The following is a 17,556-nucleotide window of genomic DNA, read 5'->3' on the forward strand; positions in this document are numbered from 1 at the left end:
ATATTATAAACATCACTTTTATATGCACCGGGAAACCAAAAAGTTTGTGTGACTCACTTTATTGCTATATTCACTTTATTATGGTGTTCTGAAGCTGAACCTACAATATCTTCAAGGTATGACTGTATCTAGCTAGGTATCTGTGTGGTTTTTTAAGAACTTGTTTCTGACATGGGCTTCCCCGGTGGTGCTAGAAGTAAAGAACCTGCCACCAATGCAGGAGACATAAGAGATGTGGGTTTAATCCCTGGGTTGGGAAGATCCCCTGGGGGAGGCATGGCAACACACTCCAATATTCTTGCCTAGAGAATCCCATGGACAGAGGAGTCTGACCAAGAGGCAGACACGGCTGAAGCGACTGAGCACTCACACAAGTTTATGACACCACCAGGTTTGGGAAATTCTGCTCTAGAAATTCAAAAGCTGAATCAGATATGTACACTGCTCTAAGAAAATTACAGTCCTTGTCCGTATTCTGTGTATGTTGATATGTTCTGGAGCTTCATAAAGACTCACAATTTCACACATGGGGGGTTTCTTTCCTTTATTGCTGAGAAACTTTATGGGGGTTTTCCTGGTGGCTCAGTGGTAAAGAAGCCACCTGCAATGCAAGAGAGGCAGGTTCAATCCCTGGGTTGGGAAAATTACCCTGGAGAAGGAAATGGCAACCCACTCCAGTATCCTTGCCTGGAAAATCCCATAGATAGAGGAGCTTGGGGGGCCACAGTCCACAGGGGCACAAAGAATCAGACATGACTTAGCGACTAAACAACCAGGAACTTTATGCATCTGATCCATTACTCTTTATACATATTATACAATGATAGAACACTAATAATTTGACAGGGACATCACAGATGCTGACTAACCTTAATAAGCAGTGTGACCTGACTGACCACCCAGGTTCTCCGTGATGTATAATGTCAAATTTCAATTATCTTCAAATAGATTAACTACAGTGAAAGCTTAAATGTCTCCATATGCTGGTGTATGCTTCCTTGATTCCATTTGTTTATATCTAAGGAATGAAAACTTATTTTAAAAGCAGCTAAATAAACCTTATTGGCCTAAAAATCACATAAATAACTCCAAAGTAAATCATGTTATTTTGAGTGTTTTTTTTTTTTTTTTTTACTTTACAATTCTGTATTGGTTTTGCCATACATTGACATGAATCCACCACGGGTGTACATGCGTTCCCAAACACGAACCCCCCTCCAACTCCCCCCAACAACATCTCTCTGGGTCATCCCCATGTACCAGCCCCAAGCATGCCGTATCCTGCATCGGACATAGACTGGCGATTCGATTCTTACATGATATTATACATGTTTCAATGCCATTCTCCCAAATCATCTCACCCTCTCCCTCTCCCTCTGTGTCCAAAAGTCCGCTATACACATCTGTGTCTTTTTTGCTGTCTTGCATACAGGGTCATCATTGCCATCTTTCTAAATTCCATATATATGTGTTAGTATATTGTATTGGTGTTTTTCTTTCTGGCTTACTTCACTCTGTATAATCGGCTCCAGTTTCACCCATCTCATCAGAACTGATTCAAATGTATTCTTTTTAACAGCTGAGTAATACTCCATTGTGTATATGTACCACAGCTTTCTTATCTATTCATCTGCTGATGGACATCTAGGTTGCTTCATGTCCTGGCTATTATAAACAGTGCTGCGATGAACACTGGGGTACATGTGTCTCTTTCAATTATGGTTTCCTCGGTGTGTATGCCCAGCAGTGGGATTGCTGGGTCATAAGGCTATTTTGAGATTTTTTTTAAAAAAACTTTGTATTATTGATGCATTTCTTCCCTTCTCTCATACGTTTTAACAGAGCTATCTGCATAAACACTAAAATCTATAAAGTCAGGGATATAACATAAATATTGTAATTATTTTAAGTGATATGGACAACTTAGAGGACTTGTTTACATACACATATTTTTCCTCTTCTAATAAGACAGTTAATTTATATATAATAATTTTTATTTTAGCAGATATTTTATTTTATTTCAGCAGATATTTCTCTGCTGAATACTCCTGTGATAGGATTATCCTCATATCTGACCCTGGAAAAATCCTCATAAAAATACTTTTCTTCTTCCATAGTTGCTTATCATATGGCAATGTAGGAAAGACAAAAATTCTCTTATGTCTATACATTAAACATCGCAGTCTTTTTTAGTTATGTGAAGCACTTATTTGTAACTATTTAAAAACTTGTAACTATTTAATAGTTATTTAAAAATATTTTATATCACTGTACATAACTCTGTAAAGGCATTTAAATTTTTACTGATCACTTACTATGTATAACACTCTAGATTAAAAACTTTAAATTGGTTGTAGAGACAAATTGGAAAGATTAAAATAATATATTCTTTACTCTCAATGAGTTTATAATATGGTGATACATAGAGACATTAATATATAAATAATAGATGGCAGTGAGTGGAAAAGGAGGAGAAAAAGAAAGTAGTAGGTGCATCTTGAATATGAAATTGGACAACCTTACCTTACTAAAATAAAATATTATATACCCTTTCAGGGGCATACTCGATTGTAAGCAGTTTTGTTTTCTTGTCAAGGAAATGAGATGAAAAAACTGCTTTGAAGTCCAGTCTCAAGTATCAGAGTTAAGTTAGATGGGAGAGATGTCTCTGGAGGTTTTATCTGAACCCAAGGTATATGTATATCAATTACCAATGATACACATATGTGTATCATCAGTAAAACCAACAGCAACTCAAATAGAGGGATGACTATGAATCCCTAAGACCATTGTTCTCCCTTCTCTTTCTCTCTCTTCTCTCCAATCCCCTTCTCCACACATAAATTGGTTGATAAAACAGACATAAATGAGGACTACAGTTACACATTATTTCACTTTCCTCTAAAGAGGCTGCAAGCACCCAATTTAGACATCCTAGCCCTCTATCTACTTGGTTTTTGTTTGCTTGTTTAGCTTGACTCCCGTCTCTCAAAGTGATTGAAATTTTTGTTCTTTCAATGTGTGTAGTTTCATTCCACAAGTAAATGATAGTTGTGATAACAGGAATTCCTTTTGTTTCTTTAAATTTTGCTCTGTTTTGGTTAAATTATATTGTAAACTAAGTAAGATCTTTATAAAGGGCAATATAAACATGTAATAAAAGTTACAGCACATGATTGCAGTACCTAAACAAATGTGTTCCCACATTGGAGTTTAGCTGAGATAAACCAACAGCTGTTGTCTGAAAACTTTTAAAAACCATATTCACTGTGATTTTTAGCTCTTCTCAGTCTTATTGCTTATTTCTAGTAGTCCCTTAAAATAAGGAATGCTATCACTTACGGCATAAGCAATATTATTTTTTAAGCAGAAATCAAACATCAAAATAAATCCAAATGGATAAATCCTGTCTTAATAGTGAACATATGTTTCTTGTTCTCTGCTTGCTAAACCCAGATGTTAATTACTGCATTTGTCTCTATATTGCTCTTTTCCTATTTGAAGCTGGCTGAGATTACGATGCAGGCAGGATAAATGTCATATGTGTATCATCAGTAAAAACTAAGATTATTTTTCAGAGTCTAGAAAAATGCTGATGACATTTTAGAGCCAGGATTATAAAAGATTCCTTAGAAGTTCACTATTTTTCAAAGTGCCATTCTTCCATGTAACTCCAATACAAATATAGTGGGTTGAACTACATTAAAGACTGGACATTCTGACAAGCTGCTCTATGAAAAAAGCAATAAAATATAATTACTGTTCAACTTTGATTTAAAACTCTTAAGGGAATTCATTTTTAAATTCACATTTTTACAGTGCTTCATGGCGTTTGAAAGAGATGGATTTAGTTTATTGTTTTAACTTGCTGAAACTAAATCTTGCAGTCAGTTCTAGATGTTGGCTGACCGGTTAATAAATGGGAATTCTCAATGTGTTATTTTAAAGAAAGAAAAAATTGATCTCAGTGTCATATTACATTACTTCTGATGTTTGCAAGGATTTAATTCTCTGTCATCTTTGAGAACAAGAATATATTCATATGATATTAGAAAAACACTTAGGTTTTCGGTGACTTTGAATTGATCAACTCTTTCAAAAATCAATTATTTTAAATTACAAATGACTTAATAATATAATTGGTAAACAAACAATTAATATGAGCTCTGAGTTTGAAATATAAGCTGATGCAGATTTTGATTTACAATTGCTCAGTTGGCTTTTACATTTATTTTTTACTGACTGAATTTCTAATTTAAAGACACATTATTAGACATTAAGAATCCTATATTAGTTAAATAAACATCTACTTTAGCAAAGAAAAAATATGTATAACCTCATAGAGTATTTAATAGAGCTTAGTGCATTTACCTGGATCACTGATATCAAAGTTCAATAACTTTAAAGTCATTTAAGATAAATACCAACCATGTATTAATTTATTCACCAAGTATATAATGTTTTACATAGGAGGGATGTTCCAAATACTCAACAACTGTTAGGGCACATGAACTGATTAATCAGGATAAATGCAGGCCAACAACCCACTTTTATGGCCATACAATCTTGCATTGGTTGAATGTTTGCTGTGATGGATAAAACTACAGGAGAAGCAGTGGGGAGTGAGGGTTTTCAGGAGTTTGGATCAAAATATACTGAGTTGCTTATGAGGCTTCTAAGTAGAGATGTCAAGTGGAAAATTGACTGTTTTGAGTTGAGGGGAAAAGAGAGACTGGAAATATAAATATTGAAGTTTCAGCTAATAATTGGTTTTTCTTGCCATGAGACTGAATATTACTTAGGGTGAAAATGTAAGTATTAAAGAGAAGAGGTCTGAGGATGAGACCATATAGCACACCAATTTTGAAATTTGAGATGATGAAAGAGAATCAATCTAAGAGACTGAGAAAAAGCAATCTGTTGGAAACTGAAGAAATCTGGTGCCTGGAATCCAAGAGAAGGAAATATTTCAAAGAAGAAGGAATGACATGCTGTTTCAGATGCTACTGATAGGTCAAACATTGAGAACTGACCACTGGATTAGCAAAATGGATATCTTTGGTGAATTTACCAAGTCAGTTTGATGAGAGTGCTGGGAACAAAAACCTGACTAAAGTGGGCTCAAAAGAGAATGTAAAAGAGAAAGAAGAAAACAATCCTTGCAGAATCTTTGCTCTAAGGATGAAGAGGGGGGAGGGCAAAGGAGGAGGGGAGGAAATAGTGTGCAGGGAAATGTAAGTCAATATTTTTTTTTTTGAAATGAATGATATGTATAAGCTGGTAGGAAAATCCACTAAAGAATCAAAAATTGGTGATGCATGTAGTCAGATATGAGAGTGATGACCTAAAGTAGAGAAGAAGGCATGCTATCTGGTGCCCAAATCAGTCTCAAATTAGAGCTCAGGCAGTCCACCTATGTAGCAGACAAAATAGCAGAGGTACAGTAAGATGACAGATGTTGGGAGCTTATAAAAATTCCTCTCTGCTGCTGTTTTTTCTATCAACAAGAAGATTGAAAGAGGGAGAAAGCATGGTCGCATTTTGAGGAGTTAGAAAGATGGTAACGATAACCCTGTATGCGAGACAGCAAAAGAGACACACATGTATAGAACAGTCTTTTGGACTCTGTGGGAGAGGGAGAGGGTGGGATGATTTGGGAAAATGGCATTGAAACATGTATAATATCATATATGGAGTGAGTCACCAGTCCAGGTTTAATGCATGATACTGGATGCTTGGGGCTGGTGCACTGAGACGACCCAGAGGGATGGTACAGAGAGGGAGGAGGGAGGGGGGTTCAGGATGGGGAACACGTGTATACCTGTGGCAGATTCATATTGATGTATGGCAAAACCAATACAATATTGTAAAGTAATTAACCTCCAATTAAAGTAAATAAATTTACATTTTAAAAAAGACATTAAATAGTCCTATAGGTGAATGGAAGAGTAAATGGGATAGTGATATGTGTAAAATTGCCAGAAAATCTTGAATGCCAATTCGATGGTAACGGGCATGAAGTGACAGTAAGATCAGTAAGCATGGGTGAGTGAATTTCTTCAGCAACATTTTCAGGCCTGTTACAGTTGCAGAGTTGGCAGAGAGTAACCAGAGAAAAGGGAGAAAGGGTCGAAAGAGTTGAAGGAAGTATGCAAGAGAGTTATTATAAGTATTGACCATGAGATCCATATTGGCCAAGGAAGGACATGAGAATATGAGAGGGGTTAAGTTCAGTGTAAAGGTCAACAGATTGTTTGAGTTATATAACTAGAGGAAGTGAACTGAAAAGGAGGGAATGGGTGTTGTAGCCTCAGAGGCTAGAAATAAAGACAATGGAAGAGCTTCAGTCATTGATCAAGATAAGATCAAGAGAACAAAAGTGAGTGATGGAGTGAGATGCAGAATAAGATTACTGGATGAAATGAATTTTTTTTTAAAGGATGTTTTGTGTCAATATTAAATGGCTGATTCATGTCAACGTATGGCAAAACCCACTACAATATTGTAAAGTAATTGGAAAGAAAGAAAGAAAGAAAGTAAAAAAAAAAAACATAAGTGTGAATTGTGACTGGTACTATTGGAGAAAATGACAATGTTCCAGGATTTTAAATGTTTTTGGAATAAAGGCCAGTGATCTAGAGGTCAGTAGACAAGTGAAACAAGAGGGAGAGGGCTGTGTAGTAGACATGGATATTCAAAGCAGGGCATTTTTAGATAGGAAGCAAGTGTGGAGATTAGAAGAGCAAGCAGATGCAAGGAGGAGAACTACCCCCTCACCAGGACCAGGGTGGTTATAAAGAGAAATGTGAGACAGCACTACCATCATTTCAGAAACTTACAAGGAAAGCAGAATGGAATACTTGGAGAATAGAATGTGTTGAGTTTACAAGGGATTTTGCTGATGACATTCTCTAAGTCTGGCTTCTGTTTTTCCTTTCCTCCACAATGCTGCACTGTAAACTTTCTAAGAAATATCTTAGAAATATATTTATGGCATATAAGTATATTGTGTGTGTTAGTTGCTCAGTCATGTCCGACTCGTTGACTGTAGCTCGCCAGGCTCCTCTGTCCATGGAATTTTCCAGACAGAAATACTGGAGTGGGTTGCCACCTCTTTCTCCAGAATATATAGTATATAAGTATAAAATTATTTTTCTGAAAATAACATCATATTTTTGTTTATAACTCATCAATATGTCCCAGTTGCTTTACTCCTGTGCAAAAGATTAGAGTGCCCTAGGATTCCTGCAAAACTCTCTGTAGGCACACCTCTCCCCCTAGGTATCCTTCATGTCTATAGGTCATTGGCAGTGGTAACACAGTTGAGCCCAGGCATACCAATTATACTCTACATTCTTTTTTATACTAATTTTAATCAGCCAACCCCTTATGAGTTCTGATATTCAGTTTTCTCATTTCTAGAATGAAGCAGAGTTTTTCCTCTGGAAAACGATTACTATTTGAAGAATTAAACATAAAAGTAACATTCTTTATGATGGGAGAATATTGTAGGTATGTCAGGATATTTAGAATAAGTAGTCTTATTCATTAATTGCCAATTGTACTCTTTAGTCATTGAGATAACCAAAAGTGTGCCCACACATTTTTAAGCATCTTACACTGTAGGGTAGCTAGACAAAATGCAGGCTGCCCAGTTAAATCTGAATATGAGATAAATAAATTTCTGGCTCAGATGGCAAAGAATCTGCCTGCAATGTGGGAGACCCAGGTTCTGTCCCTGGGTCAGGAAGATTCCTTGGGGAAGGGCATGGCAACCTACTCCAGTGTCCTTGCCTGGAGAATCCCATGGATAAAAGAGTATGTCTGGCTACAATCCAGGGGATTGCAAAGAGTTGGACATAGCTGAGTGACTAACACTTCCACTTTTCACATTGTAAATATTGCATGGACATCATCTTTTCTAAAAATATATATTAAAAAAATATTGATTGATTGATCTGGCTGTGCCAGGTCCTAGTTGCAGCATGCAGGATCTTCAATTTTCATTGTGGCATGCAGGAATATTTTAATTGTAGCATGTGGAATCTAATTCCTTGACCAAGGATAGAATCCAGCTCCCCTGCACTGGGAGCAGAGATTTAGCCACTGGACCACTAAGGAAGTCCCATGCATCATCTGTTTTTATTTATTATATCTGGCAGCTCTACATTTGGAGAGCTCTGCAGACTAGAAGTATATCTATAGTCAATGTAAAGAAGGCACCCATAGAATTTCTCAGTCTACACGACTAAAGATAGCCACACTGCCTGGTGGTCAGTACAAACTCAACTGAAAACACTGGTTCAGGTTATCAGTGAAAGCAATTATAGCACTAACATTTTGATAATTCTCCAAACTCTCCAGTAGTGCAATGTGCTAAAAAGCTGTGGGATACATGTGCACAAGTAAAGTCAAATATGAGAAAAAAATTAATTATTTTGAAATCCAGTAATATTAATTTTCCTATCCTAGCATCATTTTTATTGATTTTTTTCTCTTCCATTGACACTGAATCATGTTTCTCATTGAGTGAAAACCATCTTACCACAAGAAGAAATTAGCGTTAAGCATGTCACCCACACCTGGAATTACAAATGAGGGTTTCAAGGATATGACAGTGTAAACACAAGGGAATAATTAGCTAGTGGTGACATTTCAGACACTAACTGGGGAGATATTCTGCCTACTACTGAAGTTTAATAACCATTAGGAGGTGAGGTCAAAATGTTGCCAAAATGAGAATAACTGACTGGTTGGCAAAAACCAAGGAAGGTCAGATTTCCTTCCACAAATTCTGCATGGCCTGAAATTTGACTTCAGACTCTCAAACTAAAAAACTTGATTTGGTCAGCTCTCTGAATATGGATATATTTCTTGAAGATAGATTATTAAAGAAGTTCACAAGAGATCAACATGTAGAGATCAAAATTGCTAATCAACTAGTTTATAATGATGCATAAAACTGCTACACAGATTAAAAATATTTCCATTAGAAGACCAATGTATTCTATATCTGGTCAGATCTCCATTTTTATTAATAAATATTTATTGAGTAAAACTACTCTATTAGATATGAGTGAATAAATGATCTCTGCTCTTGATATCACACTGACTAGCCTAAATGAGTAGAGAAAAGAAAATGTGATAAAGCTTGGGCAAGTGGGTGGATAGAGGTGGAAAGGATGGAGAAAGGAACATGTAGAAAAGGTGAGAGAGCATGAGGAAATACAGTTCAGTATAGTGGTGGCACAGTGGTAAAGCATCTGCCTACAGTGCAGGAGATATGGGAGATGTGGGCTTGATCCCTGGGTCAGAAAGATCCTCTGGAGAAGGATATGGCAACCCACTCTGGTATTCTTGCCTGAAAAATCCCATGGACAGAGGAGCCCTGCGGGCTACAGTCCATAGGGTTGCAAAGAGTCAGACACTACTTAGTGACTGAGCATGCATGCACAGGAAGAAGTAGCAAATCAAGGGAAAAGAAAATGCATTTAGTTGTGTACTTTGGGGGTTTTAATTATCTTTAGAATAGTCAAGGAAGCCAATAAAAAGATATTTCGATGTAGTGAAGTAGAGGGCTGAGGCTCAAGAGACAGAATGGAGATAAAACTGTAGATCTGCAAATCATTATAATGTCTATTTTAAAAAATGTTTTTGTATTTATTCATTTATTTATTTGGCTACTCCGGGTCTTAGTTGTGGCTTGTGAACTCTCAGCTGCACCATGTGGGACCTAGTTCCTTGACCAGTTATCAAACCTGGGTTCCCTGCGTCGGGAGTTCAGAGTCTTACCCCTGGACCACCAGGGAATATAGAAGCCACCAAAGGGGATAACATTACCCAGAAAGAACATGTTAGAACAACGAGAGAAATGAGCCTAGAAGTGAAGGACACCAGAACTGAAGTTATAAGCAAAATGAAAAGGAGCCTGAATAAAAGGTGTAAGAAGAGATGGCAGGACAAATGGAAGAAAAACTGGGAGAACAAGAAAGCAAGTGAAAGAGAATTTTTCACTAAAAATGGAGTAGCTATATATATATATATAAAGGACCAAGAAAATCTCCATTGGATTGATTTGGGGGGGGGGAATGACCTTAAACAAGAGAAATGATGGTAAGAGCATTTTCAAAGTTCGATTAATGACAGAAACCTGAGTGTGGTAGATGATAAGGTGAGAGGAAGTTGAAGTGGAATCAGTGTGAGTACTGACAGCTCTTCCTGTAAGTTTGTGTCAAAGAGGAGAAAAATAACAGGACTTGAAAGGGGCATTAATGACAAGAAATTGTTTTTGTACGAGTATACTTTGCATGGTCTGAGAAATTTTATAACTCATCTGGGGTAGCATGTCAGTGTAAAAGCTGTCCTACGCTTCCACACTGAGAAAACTTTGACTTTTTTTTAAACTTGTCTAGTGGGAAAATAGGATACTGAAAACTGAAACTGAAAGTCACTCAGTTGTCTCTAACTCTTTGCGACCCCATGGACTGTACAGTCCATGGAATTCTCCAGGCCAGGTCTCCTGCATTGCAGGTGGATTCTTTACCAGCTGAACCACAAGGGAACCCCAGGAAAAATAAGATGGTACCAGCTAAATTGGGTCCTTAATGTTTTTGTCCAAGTTAATATTGTGATGGCAATTATTCCTTATGGACATATTAATCGTCCTTCTCTCTCTTTCTGGAATAAAAACTTGGAAAGAATGGAAATGGTGAAGGAAAAATTTCTCTAGGAATAACTGTTAGGGCTACAGTCTTTTCATGCTTTATGTATACTGTGGCCACCCTTGCAGTTACTTTTAAATAAAGTTAAGTCGCTCAGCCGTGTCCGACTCTTTGTGACCCCGTGGACTGTAGCCCACCAAGATCCTCCAACCATGGGATTCTCCAGGCAAGAATACTGGAGTGGGTTGCCATTTCCTTCTCCAGGGGATCTTCCTGACCCAGGGATCGAACCCAGGTCTCCTGCATTGCAGGCAGAGGCTTTAACCTCCTAGCCACCAGGGAAGCCCTACTTTTAAATAAGATGCTATTAATAAAATGGACAGAAAAGTAAACATCATAAAAAGAAAAATATGGTTGTAAAATGAAGGGAAATGGCCATACTTGATTCTTGAGGGAGAGAAAGAAAGAAGGAGGAACGGAAGAGGAAGGAAGGAAGAAAGCAAGAATGAGAGAGAAGGAGGGAGGGAAAGGAGGAAGGAAGAAAAAGACTATAGACTGGGATATTCTACAAGGTTCTTGAGGAGAAAGGTATAGAATCTGGGACACTGAAGGACATGAGCCGCATTCAATGGCGTTTTAGTTTGCAAGGGCTGCCACAACAAAGTATCATACACTGGGTGACTTAAAACAACAGAAATGCATTGCACCACAGTTCTTGAAGCTATGAATGAACACCTGAAATCAAGGTGTCACAGGGTTGATTTCTTCTGACAGGAGTAAAGGAAGAATCTATGCCAGGCTCTCACCATGGATTGTAAATGATAGATGGCCATCTCCTCCCTGTCTCTCCACACCATCTTTGCAGCATGAGATATGTCTAAATTTCCCTTTTTTATAAAGACACCAGTCATATCAGATGAGAGGTCCACCCTCCATCATATGACCTCATCCTAACTTAACTAATTATATCTGCTGCTAACTCGCTTCAGTCGTGTCCGACTCTGTGTGACCCCATAGATGGCAGCCCACCAGACTCCCCCACCTCTGGGATTCTCCAGGCAAGAATACTGGAGTGGGTTGTCATTTCGTTCTCCAATAATTATATCTACAGTTACCTTATTTCCAAAGAAGTTCACGTTCTGAGCTACTGTGGGTTAGGATTTCAACATTCGGGGGGAGGGTGCAATTCAACTTAGAATAGATGGGAAGAGAGACAGCTCTTCCCTTGGAGAAGGAAGAAAAGAGAAAATATGACTTTGTGCATCTGTAGATTTTTCAGCAGGAAATTCAGAAATCTCCATCTGCCTTTTGTTTTTCTCTAGAGTGCAGACAAAATCACCAGGAAAGGAGTCAGAATTGGAAGCTTAAGTTTCCGGAAAAGGTAGAAAGAGCCATTTTACAGAACAAGGCTACCTGGGGAGAATGGAGAATGTCAGGCAGCTTTGCAGCTAATATGGCATCAGCTTACTCCTTGGAAGGAAAGTTATGACCAACCTAGATAGCATATTGAAAAGCAGAGATATTACTTTGCCAACAAAGGGCCATCTAGTCAAGGCTATGATTTTTCCAGTGGTCATGTATGAATGTGAGAGTTGGACAGTGAAGAAAGCTGAGCGCCGAAGAATTGATGCCTTTGGACTGTGGTGTTGGAGAAGACTCTTGAGAGTCCCTTGGACTGCAAGAAGATCCAACCAGTCCATTCTGAAGGAGATCAGTCCTGGGTGTTCATTGGAGGGACTGAAGCTAAAGCTGAAACTCCAATACTTTGGCCACCTCATGCGAAAAGTTGACTCATTGGAAAAGACCTTGATGCTGGGAGGGATTGGGGGCAGAAGGAGAAGGGGACGACAGAGGGTGAGATGGCTGGATGGCATCGCCGACTCGATGGACATGAGTTTGAGTGAACTCTGGGAGTTGGTGATGGACAGGGAGGCCTGGCATGCTATGATTCATGGGGTCGCAAAGATTTGGACACGACTGAGTGACTGAAATGAACTGAACTGAACTATGATAGTCAAAAGCAATAATCAGTTATATAGTGGTGCCCTGCAGATAAAAATATAGGAAAGGCTGCTTTGCTTAAAACAATAAATACATTTATATTATAAAAATAAATAAATATAGATGTACCTTCTGTGGAAAAAAAATATGTGTCAATATAATGGCTTAAAACAAAATGCCTGTCAATGTCACTAAGGACAAGTTATTCTGATTCATCAGTTAGCCCATTTAATTGGAGTCCAGGTTAAATGTCAGTTTGTTTGTGATCATCTCAGTTTAAAAGATAAGCACACTCACATCTTTGTAGTAAAATTACACAGAACTAGAATTTCTGCTGAAGCATTCCATACAATGTTTCCTCCACTAATCAGATTGTGTTCTATTTTTTTTTTTTTCTCAGATTGTGTTCTAATACAGAGGTCACCTTTTGCATCTTTCTTTTTCTAAATATCCCCTAACATTCCATAATGCTTAGAGCTTAGTGAGCATTTCTAGAACTGAACTCAGAAGAGCAATGGTTTTTCACTGAGTGTCTGTGTCCTACTGAGAGTAATTTTTCTCCAAAAGCTTTGTCCAACAGTACACATTTTCTAGAAAAAGGACATGCGAGATTGATGCATAATTGTAAAGTTCAAGAATGTAAACATTGTGGTGAGCTCTAAAAGCAGTGTACACCTGAGGCTCTTAAAGAAATATAAAATAGCCAGATTCTAATCTCATGAGAGATTAGCTTAATTTAGTGAAAAATTACAGCATTGACTTAATCGACTTCCTAGTATATTTTGCCTATTTATGGAATCTATAAATAAAACAGGCATATATAAATATTCTATATGTGGGTCAATGTTTTCAGAGACTAAGAAACAGGAATGATAAATGTATGAAATGAAAAAATATATTTTGTCTTATTTTTCAGAGTGATTGTGTACTTAGCTTTTTCCTCTCTGAGCCCGTGGAACAAGCAGTGAAAGAATCATCAGCTGTGGGCCTAGGCAAGTAATTTTATCATTATTACCATGTACAATTATTGAGTTTCAATATAATTGTGAGGCTTCCCCAGTGGCTTAGTGGTAAAGAATCTGCCTGCCAGTTCAGGAGACCTAGGTTCAATTCCTGGATTGGGAAGATCCCCTGGAGGAGGAAATGGCAACCCACTCCAGTATTTTTGCCTGAAGAATCCCTATGGACAAAAGAGCCTGGTGGGCTACAGGCCATGGGGTCACAGATTCAGACACAACTGAGCATGTATGTACAACTATTGAGTTTCAATTGTATAAAAAATCAGAACTATATTTTGTTAATTTTCAAATTAAAAAATTTTTAACAATAAGGCTTTCATAGTCTTTTCAATCCATTTTCAAAGCTTTTTAACCCCTTAGAATATGTTTATCGAGTTAAATTAAACCCAGATGTGTTTGTCTAATTATAATAATTCCATGCTATCCCACTATTAACTTACTTCAGTTAACTGTGCTTTGAGGTGGAATTGCATTTCAGAGAGAGAGCTCCTTGTTTCCCCTGCATGTAAATCTTACAGTTTACTCAACATCTCAGAAAACAACAAAAATAAATATTGGGCGATAATAATGACCATGAATTATCTAGCAGTTTCATAGTTATCTTTTAAAGCTCAATAATTATTCCACCTCCTTCATGAAGTCTTATTATCAGGATCCTAAACTAGCCCAGCACAATTATCTACCCTATTCTATGCCAAATGTGTGTTAATTCTAATTAATTTTTCAATCATCTCACCTAGATTGGCAAAGACTTTTTAAATATCCTATCAATCTAAAGCATTCTTTAAAGTAATTCCATTGCCAGTGGCCATCTAATACTGATACTGGTTTTTATCTCACACAAGATTTGCAAACTCATAATTGGCTAGACCTCACCCCCACCCCCACCCCAAACTTCCCTTTGCAACTCCCAGTCTTCCTTTTGTCCACATCCACCTTTGTATTCTCTACCTTTAAAATTAGGCCCATCGGCTCATCACCTCTCTCTGTACTGATATCCTAGTTACTTACCCCTTATGTGTACACTTCTCTATAGCCAGATCAGGTCTTAGAGTGTGATTGTTTACTGTTACATATTTATTTTTGTGTCTGCCTTGTTTCTCTTGTTAGGCCAAAAGTAACTTTCAGTCAAGCACTCACTTCCCCATTATGCACTGCTCTATACTAACAAATCCTAAATTAATATATGATAATTAAATCACTTTTATTGCCCCCACATTTTATTCATGTAAGTAATGTTATCCTCTAAGATGCTTTGCTTTTATAATTAAACCATAAACAGTATTGAGTAAGGTAATTTCTTACATTTCATAGCATGTATCTAAAAAAGAATGATGTCCACAAAATAAAATATTTTTAGAGACTGAGACAGAACTGTGTCTGAGTGTCTCCTGTGGAGGTGCGGGTCAGCAGTGGCCTGCCACTAGGACAGGGGCTCTGGGGCAGCAGACTTGGGTATGGCATAAGCCCTCTTGGAGGAGGTCACCATTAACCCCACCACAGAGCTGCCAGAACTTACACAGGACTGGGGACTCGACTCTTGGAGGGCACAAACATAAGCTTGTACACCAGGACCCAGGAGAAAGGAGCAGTGACCCCTCAAGAGACTGACCCAGATTTGCTTGTGAGTGTCCAGGAGTGTCTAGCAGAGGCATGGCTTGGTGGTAGCCTGCTGCAGGGCTGGGGGCACTGAGTGTAGCAGTGTTTGCATGGGATCTTTTGAAGGAGATCACCATTATCTTCATTACCTCCACCATAGTTTGGCCCCAACTGCGGCTGAGACGGCCGGCGCACTCAGTGCGGCCAAGAGGAACTACCTCATGTCCGAGGTCAGGGGTGGCGGCCGAGAGTGCCAGGCTGCGACGGTGCGGGAACGGCCAGGAGGAGCCACCCCGCGGATGAGGCCAGGGTCGGAGGCCGGGAGGAGCCACCCCGTGGATGAGGCCAGGGTCGGGGGCCGGGAGGAGCCACCCCGCGGATGAGGCCAGGGTCGGGGGCCGGGAGGAGCCACCCCGCGTCCGAGGTCAGGGGCAACGGTTTGGAGGAGCCACCCTGCATATGAGGCCAGGGTCGGGGGCTGGGAGGAGGCACCCCGCATCCAAGGCCAGGGACGGCGGCCAGGAAGATCAACCGACGTCCAAGGAGCGGTGGCTGCGCTGGCACAGGAGGACCTAGAGGAGCTATCCCACGTTGAAGGTCAGGAAGGGCGGCAGTGAGGAGATACCCTTCGTCCAAGATAAGGAGCAGCGGCTGCGCTTTGCTGGAGCAGCCATGAAGAGATAACCCACGCCCAAGGTAAGAGAAACCCAAGTAAGATGGTAGGTGTTGCAAGAGGGCATCAGAAGGCAGACACACTGAAACCATACTCACAGAAAACTAGTCAATCTAATCACACTAGGACCACAGCCTTGTCTAACGCAATGAAACCAAGCCATGCCCGCGGGGCAACCCAAGATGGGCAGGTCATGGTGGAGAGGTCTGACAGAATATGGTCCACTGGAGAAGGGAATGGCAAACCACTTCAGTATTCTTGCCTTGAGAACCCCATGAACAGTATGAAAAGGCAAAATAATACGATACTGAAAGAGGAACTCCACAGGTCAGTAGGTGTCCAATATGCTAATGGAGATCAGTGGAGAAATAACTCCAGAAAGAAAAAGGGATGGAGCCAAAGCAAAAACAATACACAGATGTGGATGTGACTGGTGATAGAAACAAAGTCTGATGCTGTAAAGAGCAATATTGCATAGGAACCTGGAGTGTCAGGTCCATGAATCAAGGCAAATTGAAAGTGGTCAAACAAGAGATGGCAAGAGTGAACGTCAACAGTCTAGGAATCAGCGAACTAAAATAGACTGGAATGGGTGAATTTAACTCAGATGACCATTATATCTACTACTGCGGGCAGGAATCCCTCAGAAGAAATGGAGTAGCCATCATGGTTAGCAAAAGAGTCCAAAATGCAATTCTTGGATGCAATCTCAAAAACGACAGAATGATCTCTGTTCGTTTCCAAGGCAAACCATTCAATATCACAGAAATCCAAGTCTATGCCCCAACCAGTTATGCTGAAGAAGCTGAAGTTGAACAGTTCTATGAAGACCTACAAGACCTTGTAGAACTAACACCCAAAAAGCATGTCCTTTTCATTATAAGGGACTGGAATGCAAGTGTAGGAAGTCAAGAAACACCTAGACTAACAGGCAAATTTGGCCTTGGAGTACAAAATGAAGCAGGACAAAGACTAATAGAGTTTTGCCAAGAAAATGCACTGGTCATAGCAAACACCCTCTTCCAACAACACAAGAGAAGACTCTACACATGGATATCACCAGATGGTCAACACCGAAATCAGATTGATTATATTCTTTGCAGCCAAAAATGGAGAAGCTCTATACAGTCAGCAAAAACAAGACTGGGAGCTGACTGCGGCTCAGTTCATGAACTCCTTATTACCAAATTCAGACTGAAATTGAAGAAAGTAGGGAAAACCACTAGACCATTCAGGTATGACCTAAATCAAATCTCTTATGATTATACAGCAGAAATGAGAAATATATTTAGGGGCCTAGATCTGATAGATAGATACAGTGCCTGATGAACTATGGAATGAGGTTTGTGACATTGTACAGGAGACAGGGATCAAGACCATCCCCATGGAAAAGAAATGCAAACAAGCAAAATGGCTGTCTGAGGAGGCCTTACAAATAGTTGTGAAAAGTAGAGCAGTGAAAAGCAAAGGAGAAAAGGAAAGATATAAGCATCTGAATGCAGAGTTCCAAAGAATAGCAAGAAGAGGTAAGAAAGCCTTCTTCAGCAATCAATGCAAAGAAATAGAGGAAAACAACAGAACGGGAAAGACTAGAGATCTCTTC

The 17,556-nt window shown here is 39.1% G+C and overlaps 1 protein-coding gene across 3 annotated transcripts in view; it reads left to right on the forward strand.

The window, feature by feature from the left end:
• Window positions 1-17,556, forward strand: part of PIK3C2G (phosphatidylinositol-4-phosphate 3-kinase catalytic subunit type 2 gamma) — a 466,126-nt gene that overhangs the window by 389,565 nt on the left and 59,005 nt on the right. For all 3 annotated transcript variants that reach the window (XM_040235274.1, XM_040235275.1, XM_040235276.1), the window contains one exon: window positions 13,579-13,654. In XM_040235274.1, coding sequence (XP_040091208.1) covers window positions 13,579-13,654 — 76 coding nt within the window. The remainder of the gene's footprint in view (window positions 1-13,578; window positions 13,655-17,556) is intronic.

Source organism: Oryx dammah, unplaced genomic scaffold (genome assembly GCF_014754425.2).
Source record: "Oryx dammah isolate SB20612 unplaced genomic scaffold, SCBI_Odam_1.1 HiC_scaffold_29, whole genome shotgun sequence".
NCBI lineage: Eukaryota > Metazoa > Chordata > Mammalia > Artiodactyla > Bovidae > Oryx > Oryx dammah.